The following is an 18,218-nucleotide window of genomic DNA, read 5'->3' as shown; positions in this document are numbered from 1 at the left end:
AGAACAGGCCAGACATATAATAAAACAATGTCAAAATTGTGTGACATTTTTACCACAAGTTAATCTTGGAGTCAATCCTAGAGGACTAATACCTAACCATATTTGGCAGATGGACGTCACACACTTGCCAGAATTTGGAAAATTAAAATATTTACATGTTACAGTTGATACCTCTTCCGGATTTTTGATGGGCTCCCTTCATGCCGGAGAAAAAACTAAAGATGTTATAGCTCATTGCTTACAAAATTTTGCCACTGTGGGCGTTCCAAAACAGTTAAAAACGGACAACGGTCCTGGTTATACTTCCTCCTCTTTTAAACAATTTTGCTCATCATTTGGTATTACTCACATAACAGGAATTCCATACAATCCACAAGGACAAGGCATAGTTGAAAGAGCTCATCAAACTATTAAAATGTACTTATTAAAACAAAAGGAGGGAATTGGAAAGGGGTATATATCCCCCAAAGATAAACTTAAAATAACCCTTTTTACTCTAAACTTTTTAAATTTAGATTCATCGGGACTTAGTGCTGCGGAAAGACATTTGTACCCCAAAAATGTACATAAGCCTAAGGTACTTTGGAAAGATATTCTAACAGGACAATGGAAAGGCCCGGATCCAGTGATAGTCTGGAATCGGGGCGCTGTCTGTGTTTTCCCACAGGATGAACAGCAACCGATTTGGATTCCAGAGAGATTAACTAAAACAATTTCTACAGAAAAAGAAGATGATTTGACTCAAATCCATAACAGCTGACATCCAGAGCTCCAGCTTGGCTATTCTTACATCTGCGACAGTGATTAACCAAGGTTTTTTTTTTCAGTATCTATTTTATTATTGCATTTTTCCACATCATAAAGTTCTATTTTATTTTTGAGCTCATACAAACCTAGGTTAATGTTTTTCTGATCAGTTTTATTTTTTGACTGTGTTTTATTTTTTATTTATTTATTTATTTATTTATTTATTTATTTTTTTTTTTTTTTTTGACTGTGGAGTTTTTAAACATTACAATGGAGATTTCACCTAAGTATAGTTACAAGGCCTTTATTTACTATTGTCTTATGTGTTGTATGTTGTGTGCACACTTCTGTTTTGTGTTGTATGTCTGTATGTGTGTATGTCCATATTTCTTATATGAGGAGCGCTCATGAAAAAATGGATCCGAATTTTTTCTTTATTCACGTGATTTATATGGTTTAATTTAAATTAGGTGAACAGCTGTTTATGATTGTTGTTAAAGATGGTTAACAGATCTGTTTGTTTACTAATTTAAATTTGGTAAACGGCTGTTAAGGATTGTTTTTAAAGGAGTTTAACAGATCTGTTTGTTTACTTTCACCTTTTCTTTTTATTATATTTAATAATTCTGTTCAGGATAATGTCTCTTTACCATCATTGCCAGAATTTCCATCTCCATCCCAATTCCAGTGAAGACTGAGATAAAACCAAACTACAGCTTCTATGATAGCTATCACAGTAAACTGTATAAACTGATGCATCAATGAATATAACTCAACAAGTAATGCTATCAAGGACTTGATTTACTTTGGGAGGATATGGACATATTGATAGACTCCTCCAATTTGAACTGCTTGCAGAACTTGCCTGGACTATATATCAGTTGCATACATTGTGAAATATCATCTGGTGCACCGAATTGTGGTACTGCTGGCATATTTTTGCTGATGGTGTCACCAGTGATGCAATTTCCTTGCCAGCTCACCCCATGTTTATTGTGGTAATACTGGCATATCTTTGCTGATGGTGTCACCAGTGACGCAATTTTTCCAAAGGAGCCGTCAATTGGCTTGGTGTCGTGGCATTTCTGTATCCTCCTCCCTTCTACTAGTGATGGTCTAAATTTGGGGGCCAACAGAGGTGAGGCAAAGAACCTCACCCCCCCACTGGCACCAAGGCTAAATTTGGGGGCCAACAGAGGTGAGGCAAGAACCTCACCCCCCCACTGGTGCATAGGCCTATCCACAAGCATGGCTGAATGCTGGACCGGTAGTCAGCGACGGGTTGCTCTGATTACAGTGGATTCAACCTAAGACAGGAAGCTGACGCCTAAAGGTCAGTTCTCCCATGACGGGTAAGAACCATATGTTAAATTGGACAACCTACCAGGCACGGTCCCTAGCCACATTGCTTGTTGCTTAATTAAACAGAAGGGGGCAGATGCTAGGAGCCACAAGCATATATACGATGTATGGCACCTTTGGTTGTAAAGTGACGCCAGCTAGCCACTGAGATGATTATGTTAAAATTTACATTCATATGCAAACTGGACTCCCGCTGTTCACCTTGGCCTGCTACCGGACTCAAGTTACGGGACTTTACGGGACTGCTGGAGAGTTCCCATTGGTTGGGGAAGGATAGTAGGAGGGAATTCCGGAGGAGGTGGGAGGAGACGGGGGGGTTCCGGTCGGCGCGCGGTTCCGGTCGGACACCCTCGTGGGAGGACCGGTTTTTGACTTGCTGGCGCTGAGAGTGTTAGCGGCTTTTTCAAAATAAAGTTTTGTTCCTGCTTGATTGGCTCGTGATTCTGTGCCCAGCCAAGACTGCGGCAGGACATGATTTGTGATTTGCAGTCACAGTGATTCTGGGCACTCCCTCTGATGGAAGCAGCTCTGTATTTGATGGTCATTTTCCTGTGGACCAAGGAGCAGGTTGAGGGAAGGATGCCAGGGTAGGAAAATGAGCACTAGTAGTTGGGGAAGGTCTCTCCTTAGGTCTCAGCATGGTGCCTGGGGAGGAGCTGGACAGCAGCCTGACCTTAGATCCTGTGAGGAAACAGGTTATTTATACTTAGTCACCCTCTGGGAGGTGAAAGCAGGACAAAAGAGGGACAGGAAAGGACAGAAAGGACTCAGTACATAAATATTGAAGCTTTCCTCTTCTAGATGCATTTAGGGCTCTGCCATTCCTCCTCCATATTACCATATTAATGCATTTCCCAATGGGTACCTCCTGTTTAGCACCTGATAACCCTCTTTCTCACCCATCCAGCTAAGTATGCCTTGGTCCCACTGCCTCAGCAGCTTGTGGTACTAACAGGTGATGAGAATGCTCATTGATTGACAGGACAAGATCTTACTTTCAGACGAGCCCACAGATTCAAATAGTGAGTGTTGAAATCTCCTTCAGGTTCTTGTAAAATCATATTAGGTTTTGATGCAAAATTAAAGACTCACTAATCGAAAGCTGTCAGCACAGTGTGCGGTCATGATAACTTAATTTACATTAAAATCAAGCCAGCCATCGCCTTCTTCAGTTTAATCCTCAAACCTTTTGGCTTCTGCTGTAAGGAGGACGCAGATTACAGTGTGTCTGTCTTGTGAAGTATTTCTGAGAGGTGTAGATGCTCAGTCATTCTCAGTGGAGCATAAAACAGGCAGTACAGTTCAGAGGTTCAATCAACATGCTGAAGTGGTTCATGAAAATCTTTTGTTTCTTTTGCCCCTGGTAAAATTTGACAAGGTTGAAACATTCTATTTTGATTTTCACATGGGAAACAAAAAAATAAATAAATCGAAAGAATGATGGATAACCTACTAAGAAATTTTGCTTGCTCTTAAATTACTTGTTTACATGGATTAATGGTGGAATTGGTTGGTTTTTTACAAGAGTGATTAAAAGGGCTGTGGATTGTATTTCCTAAACAGGATTTGCAAAGCTTTTAATGCTTTTGAAAGGCCAAGTTGGAACCAAACTGAGCTGTCAGGCTTTTTTTTTTTTTTTTCTTTCAGGCAAACTTGATATTGTCCTTAGAATTAAACTGACCTCAGATTGTTTAAGGGAGTTTAGGATGGTGCTTTCCAAATGCAGGCTTGGGGTCTTGTTATGTTGCAAATATTGATCCTTCGTTCCTCTTACCCAGGGAGGCAGAGGTGCACTGGTAAAGGCTCTCTTGTCTTATCTCTTTGCAGGCTTGTTGATTGGTGCTGGCTGTGCCCTCTACCCCTTGGGCTGGGACAGTGAGGAAGTCCGGCAGACTTGTGGCTACATTTCTGGCCAGTTTGACCTGGGTAAGTTCTCTTCATGAATGGCACTTCTTTTACAAAAAGAACCTCACGTGATATTTCCTAGAAGCAGAAGGTGGAAAAATAATGGAAAAGGAAACTATATTGCAGCTGGTAGTCATGTGTGACGATATATGTACACTCTTTTATCCATTTGTTTAGTGATAATCTACTGTTTGTCCAGCACAATGATTTGTACTGTAGATGCAAGGATAAGAAATGGCCCTGCTTTCAAGAGTTTAATATTCATTGATCAATTCATTCAAAATCACGTATTTACTCATGGGCTGAGAACAACTGTGGAATTCGCAGTCTAGCTGAGAAGACAAAGCAAACAGAACAATCAAGGAAATGACAATGAGGGCAGAGGAATCCGAAGCAATTTCAGTTCGAGGTAATAGACCACTTTCTGAAAGAGGCGAGAATGGAGACAGGTCTTGGATGAGGTGAGTCTGTGGCTTCTCAGGAGTAGACAGAGCACTTAGCAGTTAAACAAAGGAACAGTACAGCAAAGGGACAAGAAGAGATGAGAAAAGCTCAATGGGAGACTACAGAGGAGACTCTCCCCATCAGTAGGAATAGATGCCACTGTAAAGATATGGTGAGTAGGTAAGAGTTCACACACTGATGGAGGGCACCTCATCAATTTGCTTTTCTGTATATTGAGAAAATTTTAGGTATTTTCCAACTGTAGCTATAGAGTCTTTTACTGGGCGACCTATCAAAATTTTGCACTATACTACATACTGTGCATCATTTTAATTTGTAATAGTTGGGTAACGTTTCACTTCATTGATAAATCTACACTTACTTAATTGTTACTGATGTCCTAGACCAGAGGGGGTCTTCATTTCAGGGAGTCCCAGTAGATCAGATCTGGGCACTCACTCCAAAAATCAAATGGAAAAGGTGAAAAGCAGGGAAGGAATTTTTTCAGTATATCCATACTGGGGAAACAAGGGGAGACCAAGTGTCCTCAGCCCTGTCTTCCAGGGGTACTGACAAGAGTTGCAGTTTTAAATATGGACAGAAACAAGAGTGTGGGGCAAGAAGTTTTCACAGGTAAGTTGCCTTGGTCAAAGTGTGGTCTGATTGGCTGACCATCAATTCAGGTCTGGTTCTGAGAAGTCCTGAAGACTCTGGTGAAGTCATTATCCTTTGTGGGACGAGATGATTGCTTCTGCTCTGGGGGATAGCTGCAGTTTGTATTGGGGGTAATTGCTTCTATTTGTGGGGGACGGTTCCATCATGGGGTGATCGGCTTGTAAGGCTCACTGTTCCTGGAATCTTGAAGATGTCTTGCTTTTATCTTAGTGAAGTGGCACAAGAGAAGTTAGGTGAAATTAGAACTAATCATCCTTGTATCGCTAGTCTTTAGGCAGACACTCCTTAAATGGTTAATATATCTGTTGCATAGCTGAGCAGGAATCTGACCCAAAGATTAAGGTAGAAAGGAGACAGATACAAAATGAAGACAGAGCTGGGTGTGGTTACGCATCCCTGTGATCTCAGAGGCTAGGGAGGCTGATGCAGGAGGATTGTAAGTTCAAAGCCAGCCTCAGCAAAAGCAAGGCACTAGGCAACTCAGTGAGACCCTGGCTCTAAATAAAATACAAAAGAAAAGGGGCTGGGGATTTGGCTCATTCAATTCTTGATACAAAAAAAAAAAAAAAAAAAAAAGAAGAAGAAGGCTGAGATGCCAAGTTTTTGGTATGTTTGTTTTTGTTTTTGCCTCTTTAGTTACCCATCAGACATCTTTAAGCCCAAGAGTCAGTGCTTCTTAGTAAAAGCAGCCTCTCATTCTCTATTATGTAACTACTTCCTTTTTCCTTTATGATTGAACAGTTAGTCTATTCCAGTTTCTATTGTTTTAAGACATATGATACGGAATCATTTCATGACTGTAAGTGTCATCTCTACTGAATGATTTCGTTCAGAGTATTTTTCTAGAATTAATAGATTAGAGAACCTACAAAATACTTATTGCTGTATGGAAAAGTAAGTATGTTTTCTTCACTCATCCCCATGTGCATGGCTAAGGCTCCTGAAGCAAAAGGCAGATTAACAAGAGAAAGAAGTACAAGTTTATTTAAGATAAGTTTTGCATGACAAGAGAACCTTTTTTTTTTTTTTTGGCAGTGCTGGGAATCAAACCCAGGGTTTTGTGTATCCAAAGCAAGCACTCTACCAACTGAGCCCAATAAGAGAAGCTTCATAAGGAAATAAAGACATGATGAAAAAGGGTAAACTTGTGTACATTTTATGCAGGGTAATGAGGAAGTGGGTAGTCATGGAGAAATGTAATTAGACAATGGGAACACATGGAATGGTGGTAGATTGGGGGAGAGCTAGTGAGGCCAGTTTGTTCAGATTCCTCTGTGTCCCTGTCTTCAGAGCTAAAGGCTGTGTTTTAGTACGCTGCTGTGACTAAAAGATCTGACCAGAACAATTATAGAAGAGGAAAGTTTATTTGGGGCTCATGGTTTCAGAGGTCTTAGGATCCTGTCTCCTGCTTCATGAGGCAGTTCACACAATCCCTCCTAGTTTTATAAGACCTATAGGGGAGAAGGCAAGGTAAGGTCAGAGTGACCTTCCTGCTTCTGTTATTTTCTCAAATATATTTTGGAGCAGCACACGTAATGTGTCCCAAAGCCAACTGTTGCATAATGATAGCAAGTGTATTTTCCATATGGAAGGACCAGATTCCTGACAGCTAATGTTCCAGCTGGTTAATAACTTCCACATCTCCTTTTCACATGCAATATCTCACTCCAAGAAGAAAACTTCTGTTGGTCAAATGGCAGTATTAGTAAATGCCAAATCATTGATTTCTATGTTAGAACACACCCATGAAAATTTTTTAAGATAATGAAGAAAATAGAACTGATACAATATCAGAAGTCTGTGAATTTCAAAACAAACCAATTTGTTTGTCATCCATGGATGACAACCACTCTGCTTTCCTCAAAATTAATTCTGAGTCCAAATACTAACCTTCTTTTTCTTTTCTTTTCTTTTCTTTTCTTTTCTTTTCTTTTCTTTTCTTTCTTCCTTCCTCCCTTCCTTCCTTCCTTCCTTCCAGGGATTGAACTCAGGGGCACTCAACCACTGAGCCACATCCCCAGCCCTTTTTTTGTATTTTATTTAGAGACAGGGTCTCACTGAGTTGCTTACCACCTCACTTTTGCTGAGGCTGGCTTTGAACTCGAGATCCTCCTGCCTCAGCCTCAGGAGCTGCTAGAATTACAGGTGTGAGCCAATTCTCCTGGCTTTTAAATACTCACCTAATTTGCATGGATAAAAAGAATCATAGCTTCCCCTTTGCCTGTTCTCCTCTCCTTGAGGACAGGTTTTCCTGTCTGGATTAGTTTTGTGATTGGCATAATGTAGAAAAGAGAAAAAAAATGCTGGCACAAAATTGTCCACCAGCTTTTTTGTTTTGTTTTTTTGGAAAGCAAACTGTGCCCAGGGAGATATTTTAATATGATGTTTGGCATTTTTCTTTCTCCCGTGTTTGAAGCATTCCTGGCTGTTCCACACAGGCCCAGACTTGATTAGAATCCTGTTCTCGCTGACCTGTTGTTATTGTGCATTGCTATATTAATTAGCAGATCATAATGAAACTCCCTTCCTGTTACTGCTGCTGTTTTCCTATGGCACCCCAGTATTTTGTATCCTCTCAGACTTGTGGGTTAAAAATTTGAATGTCACATTAAAACCTAAAAAGACATTTGTGATTTTTTTATTCACTGGTGATTATAATTTCTTATTAAATTCAATAAAACCAATTTGAGGAATGATAGTCCTGTTTTAATTTCTGCCCTTTTGCTTTTAAATGTCTCTTAGACTGGATGAGAAGGTGCAAAGTTATCATCTACAGATAAAAGGAATTCTAGGTACCCTGAAAAATATTTTGTGCTTATTGACCTCTGTTGCTTTAGGTTTTTATTTTGGGAACTCTGTTATCTTTTCTTTCAAAAGAGACCCAAAGAGAAACTGTACATCACTAGGCCCATCCCACCTAATTTCCTATGCTTTCTTCCTTTAAAAATTTGTTATTACTCCCCTGAACTCCGACGATGGATAAACTCTGTGGATTAGTGAAGACAGAAATTACAGCGCTAGCTGGGTACAGTGGTGCATGCCTGTAATCCCAGTGGTTCAGGAGGCTGAGGCAGGAAGATCTCTAGTTGAAAGCCAGCCTCAGGAATTTAGACAGGCCTTAAGTAACTCAGTGAGACCCCGTCCCTAAATAAAATATAAAAAGAGTTGGCGATGTTGCTCAGTGGTTTTCACCCTTGGTTCAACCCCCTATGCCACAAAAAAGAAAAACAGAAATTACAGAACTAAATTGAGAGTGCATTTAGGACCAGGGCTGGTGGACAACAGGAGTCCAAGGGTGAGCATCCTCCCTAAGGAGGGCTCCGGAGTCACTTTTCAGTGGCATGCACACTGCTGGCCCCAGCCATACCCTCCCTGCCTCTTCTGAGTATGCAAGCTCATCTCTACCTCATTTTAAAGAGGACACTTTGTGGGCACATGTTCCTCTCAAAGGTTGGGAAACAGTACGTTAGTAAAGCTCATGCAGTCCTTTATGTGGACCCTGGGTCCCCTTCTTGCCGTGCTGGGGTTTTTGTTTGTTTGTATGTCGATGAAGCTGGGAGTTGAACTCAGGGCCTTGCTCATGCTAAGCAAGTGCTCTACAGCTGAGCTACACCCCTGGCCCTGGCATCCTGTTTTTGAATTGCTGTTACTGTCTTGGCCAGAGCATCCTGAAAGAAGTAATTGCTTTGGTTTCTCCATGGTGGATTATTTAAAGAGTGAATTCATTTCAGTTATTCAGCCAACAAATATGTATGTCGTGTTTACAGTGTCAAAGAACTATTTATGACCCTCGGGGTGTTTAAAACTAGATATTAACACAGATAATATTCATATAAAGTATGTCGGACAGGCAGAGTGTCAGGAGCTACAGTGGGCATTGTGATTGGCTTGCTGAGCTTATCCCACCCTAGTTGATCTGTGAGAGTCAGAGATTGGCAGGCATTTATGCAGAGAGCCAGACTGTAAGCTTTGCAAGCATGTGGTCTCTGTGGCAGCTGCGCAATTGTGCAGCCATAACGTCAATAGGTATATGGGACATAGGTGGCTATGGCCCTAATAAAACTTTATTTACAAAAGCAGGCCCTGGGGTCATAGTTTGGTAATGTCTGATTTTGTTCAAATAACATCTCTGACAAGTCAGAAATGGTTTCATTTCAAATTATGTCATTTACTGATCCTGGAGGCCTCTAGGGTAGCCAGTCAGGATTGAGGGCAGTGGAAACTCTGCACCAAGCAGCCCTGTTCAGTTACCCCAGTGAGCAGTGCAAATACTGTACATTCCAGGTTGGGTTATGGTGGGAAACAAGGTGCACTGTAAATCTATCTTGGTCACAGTGCCCCTTGCACTAGCATGGGATGGGAAGGCTTCAACCCACTGAGGCCAGTGAGACTGGAGGAGGTATAAACAGAGGTTTCTGAAGAAGGGCACCAGAAGATGTGCTCTCCCTTCCCTGGCTGCCCCTCTGACCAAGTGGAAGCATAGGAGTAAACAGGGGAGTATGGACAGAGGTGGATTCACAGCCTGTGGATCAGCCATCCATGAAACTCACTTACCTGCACCTGCACCTGAAAGCAGTCTGGTAGCAGTTTGGTAGTTTTTTGCTAGATCACAATTCAAGGCCATCAGACCTTGCTTGGAGCTTCGTAAAGAAGTGTGTTTACCTGAGCTCTCAAGGCTACATAAGGTTTAGGCTGGTAAAGAGTGGGTGTGGGTGGGCTATAGGACAGGCAGGGGGAAGAGTCAGGAGGGAGCCTACTTTATGTTCTACTTTCCTGTTTTAACTTGTTTTAATCCCAAATATCAGTCATGAGACAAGATACAAAGTAATATTTTACTTAGCTTGTGGGTCGGTGGGTAGAAGGAAACTCCAGGGGAAGAACATTTAAACTGAATCCCAAACTGAAAGTAGTAGTTAGGCAAGAAGAGATTTCATAAGAAACTTACAATCGTGGTTGTAATGCAATGTGGTAGGAATCTACAATTAAAAAAAAAAAAAAAACTTAGAAAGCAAAACAAGAAAGAAGGGTATTTTTGTTTTGTTTTTCCAGGCCTTAATGTTTTTATAAGTCTACTGATGATTTATCAAGCATTTGTGTATTAAGTGTAATCTTGAAGTGATTTTGCAAAAGTGTCCACTTTTACAGATCAAAATTGTTACCTTGCCATGTTTGAATTAGCTTATTTATCAAGAAGAAAGGAGCATTTGTGGAGCATTTTTAATACAGGAAAACAGGAGTGTCAATAGGCTTCACAATGAATGTCAAAATTCTCCAACTGGAAGTGTCATTTGCCTTGATAGTAGCTCTCGACCTATAGTGTTAGAATCAGAAGCTGTCCTGTCGAGAATGTAGATTTTTAGTATCCATGCATCAGAAACTATGACTCTCATTTTTGTTTTAAACACAGATCATTTTTAGGTTTAAGTTACAAAAGCCTGACTCAACACCTGGATAAAACTAAGAAGACACTTAAAATCTTTTATTACAGCAAGGTCAGAGCAGGGATGAGCTGCAGACTTGACTGATCCAAGGACTCAAAGAGATGCCCAGGGCCCATGTTTGGGAAGCACCATCTGTAGATTGGCTACTACCATCTGCCATCTGTAGGCTGGCTTCATCCTGAAGCTAGTTCTTCTGTGGTCATAAATACATTTGGCACTTATGACTCTGTCCAAAAGAGAGGGCAAGCTTCTCCCCCAGCTCCTCTACTCAGTCAAGTTGGGCCAAATTTGTTGCATGTTTGCTCATGAACAGAAGCTGCTGCTAGGGGGATGTCATATGGTAAGTAGCTTCTTGGAAGTGCTTAGAGTTTTCTGGAACTGGATTTTACTGAGAAGTTGTTGGATTAGTAAATTGTAGATGAAGCTAAGAAGCATATCTATCTTTTTTATTGTCACTGCTCCTTCCATTAATGTGGTTGTAAACAAAGGGTCAGTAATTATTTATGCTTTGAAGCATAAACAATGGTGATTTTACTTATTACTTTTTGGGAGTTCAAAACAGTACTACTGATAAGAATAATCCATAGCATAGCCATCTGGCACATAACAAAAGTCAGGACGGTGTTTGCTATTGGACAGGACCATTTTTAATGAATATTTACTGATTAATCTTTGTTCTTCATTTTATATTTCATATCAGAAAATTTGAATTTTTACATCAAGCATAAGGTCTTTATAATCAGGTTGTCCAATTGATTTAATTCATGCCTCAGAGATATTTTCATCCACCAAAGAATTTTCTAATTATATCCCCTTATGATCAAAAGTAGTGTTTCAATTAATTTGTCTTGCTAATTTGCCAAGTAAATTTGAGTAATTATTGCTTTCATTTTGCTATTTAATTTGATTAAGAAGCCATCATGTTTCCTGTTCCTGAAATTATGCTGTTGGTGTCTTACGAACAGTACCATAAACTCTAAACTCAGAGCGCAGCAATGTTGGAGAAAATGACAGTCTGTTTGTTTCTATCTTCAGTCTAGGAGAGAAATCCTTTCTAGTCTTGCCTGATTAGTGGCCAGCCCACCCGTCTTTGGACACATCTCCTTTAGCTCTTTGACACCTGACTCACGTTTTCCTTCCTCAAATTTAATCATACTTGATTTGCAAGAAGAACATGTGGGTAAAGATAGAAACAAAATAGTATACTTTTTAAGCTTGGGGTTTGTGGGTCCTTCTCCAGCTAAGCGATCCTAGTTTTCTTGTCATTCACATAGAAGACTCTATTACTGGAGATGACACTGGAGATGACACTAGAAGAACCTAATGTTGGTCTATATGACATCTAATGTAACAAGCATCATTTTGGCCAGAAGTTAGAAGTCTCCTTTGGCTCATGTGGACCTCTATGGGTGCTTTGTGCTCAGCCAGGTCAGGCAGCTGAAGCTCTACCCAGGGACTTCAAGTTTGTGCCAGAGCAAGACTTGCCTGTTGCAACCAGCAGCTAAAGGGTCCTCCCTCAGTTCAACAAGAGACCCCTCCCACATGATGCATTCACTGGTTATTGCTTGAAGTAAATATATTATTCCATTAGGAGATTGCTAGTTGGGAAACTGTTTAATAGTAATGTATTGAACATGCATTGAGAATTGCATTGAGATTTAACCAGATTTTAGGTCCTTAAAGCAACAATGGTGTCTTGCCTTCTACATGGCTATGAATGGAGCTATTCTAAACTTTCCGTTTAGGTTCAAGTCACTGGAAGTCATTGGAAGGTTCAGTATGAGCCTGGATTCCCTCATCCAGAGCTTGATTGCAGGAGGATGATAGAGAAAAGCCAGGAAGCTTCTAAGAGTTAAACCAAGCCAAACTTAGCTCCAGATAACACAGGGAAACTTCCACAGGCCAAAGAAACCAAGCTGGTGGGTGATGACATGACTGAGTGCAGTATTCAGGTACCTCCAGGGCAAAAAGCCAATCAGGATTCTGGTCATGTCACTCAGTCTTCTTAGTGCCTTCTTTTCTTGTGATAAGGGGTTTTCTACATTCATTCCAGAGCACAGAAAGAATACCACATTCATCTCTGGGACATTTATTCAAACTGCCCCTTCCAATAGATTCCATGATAACAAAATTAGAATGTGAATGTTTCCACTTTAAGTTATGACTTAGTAAATGACTCTGGTCCTGCTTTAGGAAAAAATGCCCCATTCTGTACAATCATAAATCTCATTCTGTCTGCATCCCTAAATACATCTTTGCAAGTTCCAGTCATCTGGAATTCTGGGACAGGATTCTTGCAGTTAAAGCACTTAGCTTGGTGTTTGAAATTCAATGGATGCATGGATTTATTTGACAAATATTTATTAAGCACATTCTAAGTACCAAGTTGCGCCACACAGATAAAATTATGAATAAGATAGGTGGCACACACCTGTAATCCCAGCGGCTCTGGAAGCTGAGACAGGAGGATTGTGAGTTCAAAACTAGCCTCAGCAAAAGCAAGGCACTAACAGCTCCGTGAGACCCTGTCTCTAAATAAAATACAAAATAGGGCTGAGGATGTGGCTCAGTGGTCAAGTGCCCCTGAGTTCAAACCCTGATATCCCTCCAAAAAAAATTATGAATAAGATAGACATGATCCCTACCTGCATGCTGTATATCTGCCATCTACTGAATGGTGAAAAGAACCCCAGAAAGGAGGACCAGGGGAAAGGAAGGAAGCAAGAAATGAAGAAAAGAAGGAAAAAAAAACTTACTATAAATTTTTAACAACTAAAAAAGCAACTGCTGTCACATTTCTGCATATATTTGGCTCCAAATACCTGGCAAAAATGGTAGCATCATTCTGTAATAGTTTAGTCTCCTCCCAGAAAAAATCAAGATCAGGGTCATAGTTTAAAGAACCAAATACTCTGATAGGTGAAAACAGAAAATTGCTTGAAATTCTTTTCTTCCTCAGTTCTTTTTTTGATTAGGTTATTTCAGTGCAGAATCATTCCCCCTCTTACATTAATACCTTTAAAAAACCTTATTCAGTAGCTTACAGCAATCTATGGCTGAAGAAAGAGGGAAATTCTCTTGCAAAATGTGTGGAAAATAGGATGTCTTGAGGCACCGCCAGAGAATATGCTGGTCTCTTCTTTCAAGATTCTTCTTAATTTTTTTCAATATTTTTATTTGAAAAACAAAGGTCTACCTAAGTGCTGTGTCTTCTTAGGTGGAGTGTAAAGTCCTGAAGGAGATTTAGGAAACTGAACAGTTTCATTCTGATGATTCTTTTGTATTAGGTGCGCTCAGCTCTTTACTACCATGTCTCATTTGAATGTTAAATGGGAGCCAGAAAAACACTTCATTTCAAATGTAACTGTTTGGGGAAGATATTTTTCAATGTTTGGGATCATCTCTCAGGAGTGAACTTTATTCAACAGACTGTGTCAATGAGGTAGGAAAGGAAGAAAGGACAATTGAGACAAATTGTCGATATGAGCACCGTCTTGCTTAAACCCATAGATTTTATTAAAATGTTTTGGTAGCAGGGGTTTGGGGATAATGTTTCAGGACACCATCTGACTACTTCTGATAATGGAATACAGTCCCCGTGGAAAGTCCCCTGCCTGCTCCTTGCCTTCATGGGGTTTATAATTGAAAAGATTCACAGATGTGTCTTGGAATAGTCTCTTCTCTAATCACGTGCGTTTAGACCAGTAACACTATTCTGATGTTGCTGGGAGATTTGTCTTTACCAGACATTTGAAGAGAGTTCTTTCAAATCTTTCTATAAGAGCCCTTACTCCCAAGAAAAATATTTCTGCCCCAGAACTGAAAATTCATATTGATGGGCTTCCTCAGGTGTTAGTGATCTGCCCCTGTGTTTTTTGCCTTCATTCCATAACAAAAGATGGAAAGTAGCCACTGGTTTTAACAGGTGTCCCGCAGTTTAGGAAAAGGTCATTTGTAAGCATTATTCATTGGGATCACCAGAAATGATAAAAGGACTCATCTGACTTCTAGTCTGATTTTTAACCTAGTAATATATTGACAAACATAAGGAATAAAGAGAAATTATAAAAAAAAAATTCACTAAATGAGCAATGGTCTATAGTGGGACTTCATTTATCAGATCTTTTCAGAAAATACCATACGAAAGGATTATTCCAAATAAATGTATTTCCCCCCTAAAGCGTTAGTTAATGGGAAACAAACAAATTGACCAGCTATGAACTGGATTTGAATCTCAGTGTCAATCCCTTACAACAACTTGATTCAGGATCTCAATTCCCTCTCTAAAAGGGGATAACAATACCTGCTTCTCACATGACTATTGAAAAGACTCAGTATGACAGCCTGAATTGTTTTGCACATGGAAAAAAATTCAACAAGTGTTAGTCCTCCGTTCTGCCTAAAATACCAACACAGTCTTTATTTTAATCATGTTGTTATGGTTTAGACATGGTTATGGTTTTTCCTACGGGTGAGGCTATGCAAGAATGCACAGAGAGGAAATGATTAGATTCTGAAAGCTTTAAATTAATGTCTGGAAGGCTCTACTAATATGGTGTCACTGTGTGGTAACTTTAGGCAATAGGATTTGGCTGGAGGAAGTAAGTCACTGGGAGCATGCCCTTGGGGTTCATATTTTGTCATTGGTGAGCAGAGCTCTCTGTGTTTCCTGGTTGACACGTCCTGAGATGCTTTTCTCTGCCATATTCTTCTGCCATGATGCTCTCCCTCATCTTGGGCCCAGAGCTATGGAGTCAGCCTCTGAAACAATGAGCCAAAACAAACTTTTCCTCCTTTAACTTGTTCTTTTCAGGTCTTTTGGTCACAGCATTGCAAAAACTGACTACAACATTGAAATAATTTAAGGATGAAGTATGTTATGTCCCCATCATTTCAACCAGAATATATAAAAAGTAAACAAGCAAAAATTATACTGTTATATGGAGTCCTTCCTAAGAGTTCTGGACACACATTAACTGCTGTGCACCTTTACTGAATAACCAAGACTGAAAGAACTTTCTAGTTCTTTCTGGTTTGTTTTGTTTTGAAGCAGTTTTATGACACGCTGTCACCTACTATATACTGCCATTATTAGTTATGTCTTTTGTTTCTCGCTCCCTCACTTCTAATTTGTGTCCTGTCTAATTATCATAAGTCATTTTGCAGCCACACATTAAAGAAGCACTGTTCAATTTTCTGTTTCTGTGAACTTCATATCATTGAAGCACTGACATTTGTATGCTCTGGCCAATGCTTTTTAACTTCCTGATTTGGGGTCATACTTTGGACAGCTGAATATGCCATTTGCATAAGCATGCTTCTTAGGGTTAGCAACAGGATGCTTTGATGACACCAGTAAATGAGCTCAATGTTATGGTAACCTTGATCCATGGATTTATTTATTTTTTTAATTTTTTTTTTTTAAAGAGAGAGAGAGGAGAGAGAGAGAGAGAATTTTTAATATTTATTTTTTAGTTCTCGGCGGACACAACATCTTTGTTGGTATGTGGTGCTGAGGATCGAACCCGGGCCGCACGCATGCCAGACGAGCGCGCTACCGCCTGAGCCACATTCCCAGCCCCCATGGATTTATTTTAACTTGAGGTTTCCAGACCATTTCAAGGGGCCCATGGTTCATCATCAGGCTTCAGAGAATTTGTAAACCTACTGAAGCTGTATGTAATTTTTATGTGCTAGGTACATGTGATTTTCTTTTCATGATTCTAATTGGTTCTTGATATCTGAAGACAGAACCTCTGGCAAACAACATTGGGAAGTCTGACACTGGAAAGCTCAGGGATCTGAATGTTAGATATAACCTCCCGGAAAAACCTCAAATCTCCCCAAGAGGCTGTAAAGCCATGGAACCCCTTTGACTTGATTTCATTATATATGAAAGTATTTGTCAGAGGAATGGTGTAGGGAAAAATGTCCCCACGTACAATAAGCATTGTGGAAATAAGTACTCCTATACACCGTTTTAATTAGAAATCACATCTGTGCAATTGACTGCTCAATCTTCTTAGTGAGTTACATATGCTTTCCTTTATGATCTTAACCAGTTTTGTTTGTGCCACATTGGAGACAGTTCTCCATGGAGGTCACATTTCAGCATATCTTGTGATCAGAGGCACTTTTTCTGGATTATCTTTTCAAAGATATTTGTGTTGTAAACAGTCTTGGAAGACAAAATTGGGGCCAGGTTTGTTTTACTGTTCAGTATAATATATATTATCTCCTTCTGAGGTAAAAATTGGACAGATTTTCTTGCAGCCCATTAGGAAAGATTCTTCAACTGTGACACAAACCCACTGTTTGCTTTTTCTACTTGGGCAGGCAAAGTTAATGGACACAAACAGGAAGCTCATGTTGCCGGATGGTACTATGTGAGTAACACAGTCCTCTTGTCTCTGATCCAGAAGTCTCCTACCTTTTGCCAGCATCCATGAAATTTTGGCAGTCTCACTCTAGCTCACAAACAGAGTAGAACCTCAGACCTTTCACAGTTCTTAACAGCACTGTTAGTATGACTATGATTCATTTTAAAATACTTCAGCATATTAATGTACGCATGCTCTTGAGGCAAAAACCTCAGCTCAAGTATACACTCCAGGGGCAGATACTCAATGCTGCTAGTACAAATACTGCTGTCATTCATATCTCGACCGACACCAGAAGCTTTACTAATTGGTGTAACAGTTGTCAGAAATGGATTTTTATTCATATAATTAGTGCTTTATTAATTAACATGGTGAATGTTTAAAAATGGACTTTAATTGGTAAAATCAAAATATTCAGGACTATAGATTGGCTAAAATAGCTTGAGCTATATCGTATCCTTGCATGAAAGGATTTAAGGATCCATCCAAGCACAGAGGCATTCTTCTTGGCCTGAGTAATAGTCAAAATACTGAACAACCAATATGTTCTAGACTCTGAGGAATCAGAACTAAAAGAAATGCTGGCCACTGTGCGAAAGCAGGCTCCCATGGGGTACCTCCTGGGACAGCCATTAACTCTGTTATACTCGAATTCCAGACCCCCAAAAGACCACCAGAGACCAAGATCGATGTAAGCATCAAAGAGGTGTTTATTGCGAGCTAGTTCAGTCCTCTGCGCTCACACAGCAACAGGTGATGCTAAGAGGCCAGGGTTTGCAGTAGTTTTATACATTCTTTGGGGAAGGCAGGGACCCCCACATACATCATAGCATCTCTTAGCAAATCATCACACACCACGGGAAAATCAAATAACAACTCTAAAACATGATTAGTGTATCAAGTGGAGGGAAAGAATCTGGAAAGAATTATTGGTTAGTTCAAGGGGTTGACGCACTTAAAATTGATTGGTTTAAATTGTGAGGATGTCGCAAGGGGGGGTACCTGCCAAACTGCAGGGCTTCTCTTAGATACTGGTCACCACACCTAGGTGGGGGCCATCTGGAATTTCAGATATGTGGATATCTTGGCCTATTTTAGGTGATCACCATCTGCGGCTTTTCCAGAGAACTGTTTCCACAGAGCTTTTCTGTAGTATTTTCCTGACTTTAGGACTACAGTAGGTCAGGGGTTAAGTTTCAAAGCAAAATGAGGTCCCAAGTAGAATGAGATTGCTTAGGTCTTTCAACTCTTTGTAATCTGGAGC

At 40.1% G+C, this 18,218-nt stretch overlaps 1 protein-coding gene across 1 annotated transcript in view; it reads left to right on the top strand.

The window, feature by feature from the left end:
- LHFPL6 (LHFPL tetraspan subfamily member 6) overlaps positions 1–18,218 on the top strand; it is a 240,356-nt gene that overhangs the window by 204,960 nt on the left and 17,178 nt on the right. The window contains exon 3 of the mRNA XM_081280392.1: positions 3,937–4,035. Within this exon, the coding sequence (XP_081136518.1) occupies positions 3,937–4,035 (99 nt within the window). The remainder of the gene's footprint in view (positions 1–3,936; positions 4,036–18,218) is intronic.

This window comes from Spermophilus citellus, assembly GCF_964194105.1.
Source record: "Spermophilus citellus genome assembly, chromosome: 1".
NCBI classification, from domain to species: domain Eukaryota; kingdom Metazoa; phylum Chordata; class Mammalia; order Rodentia; family Sciuridae; genus Spermophilus; species Spermophilus citellus.
This window is presented reverse-complemented; position numbering and strand designations above follow the sequence as displayed.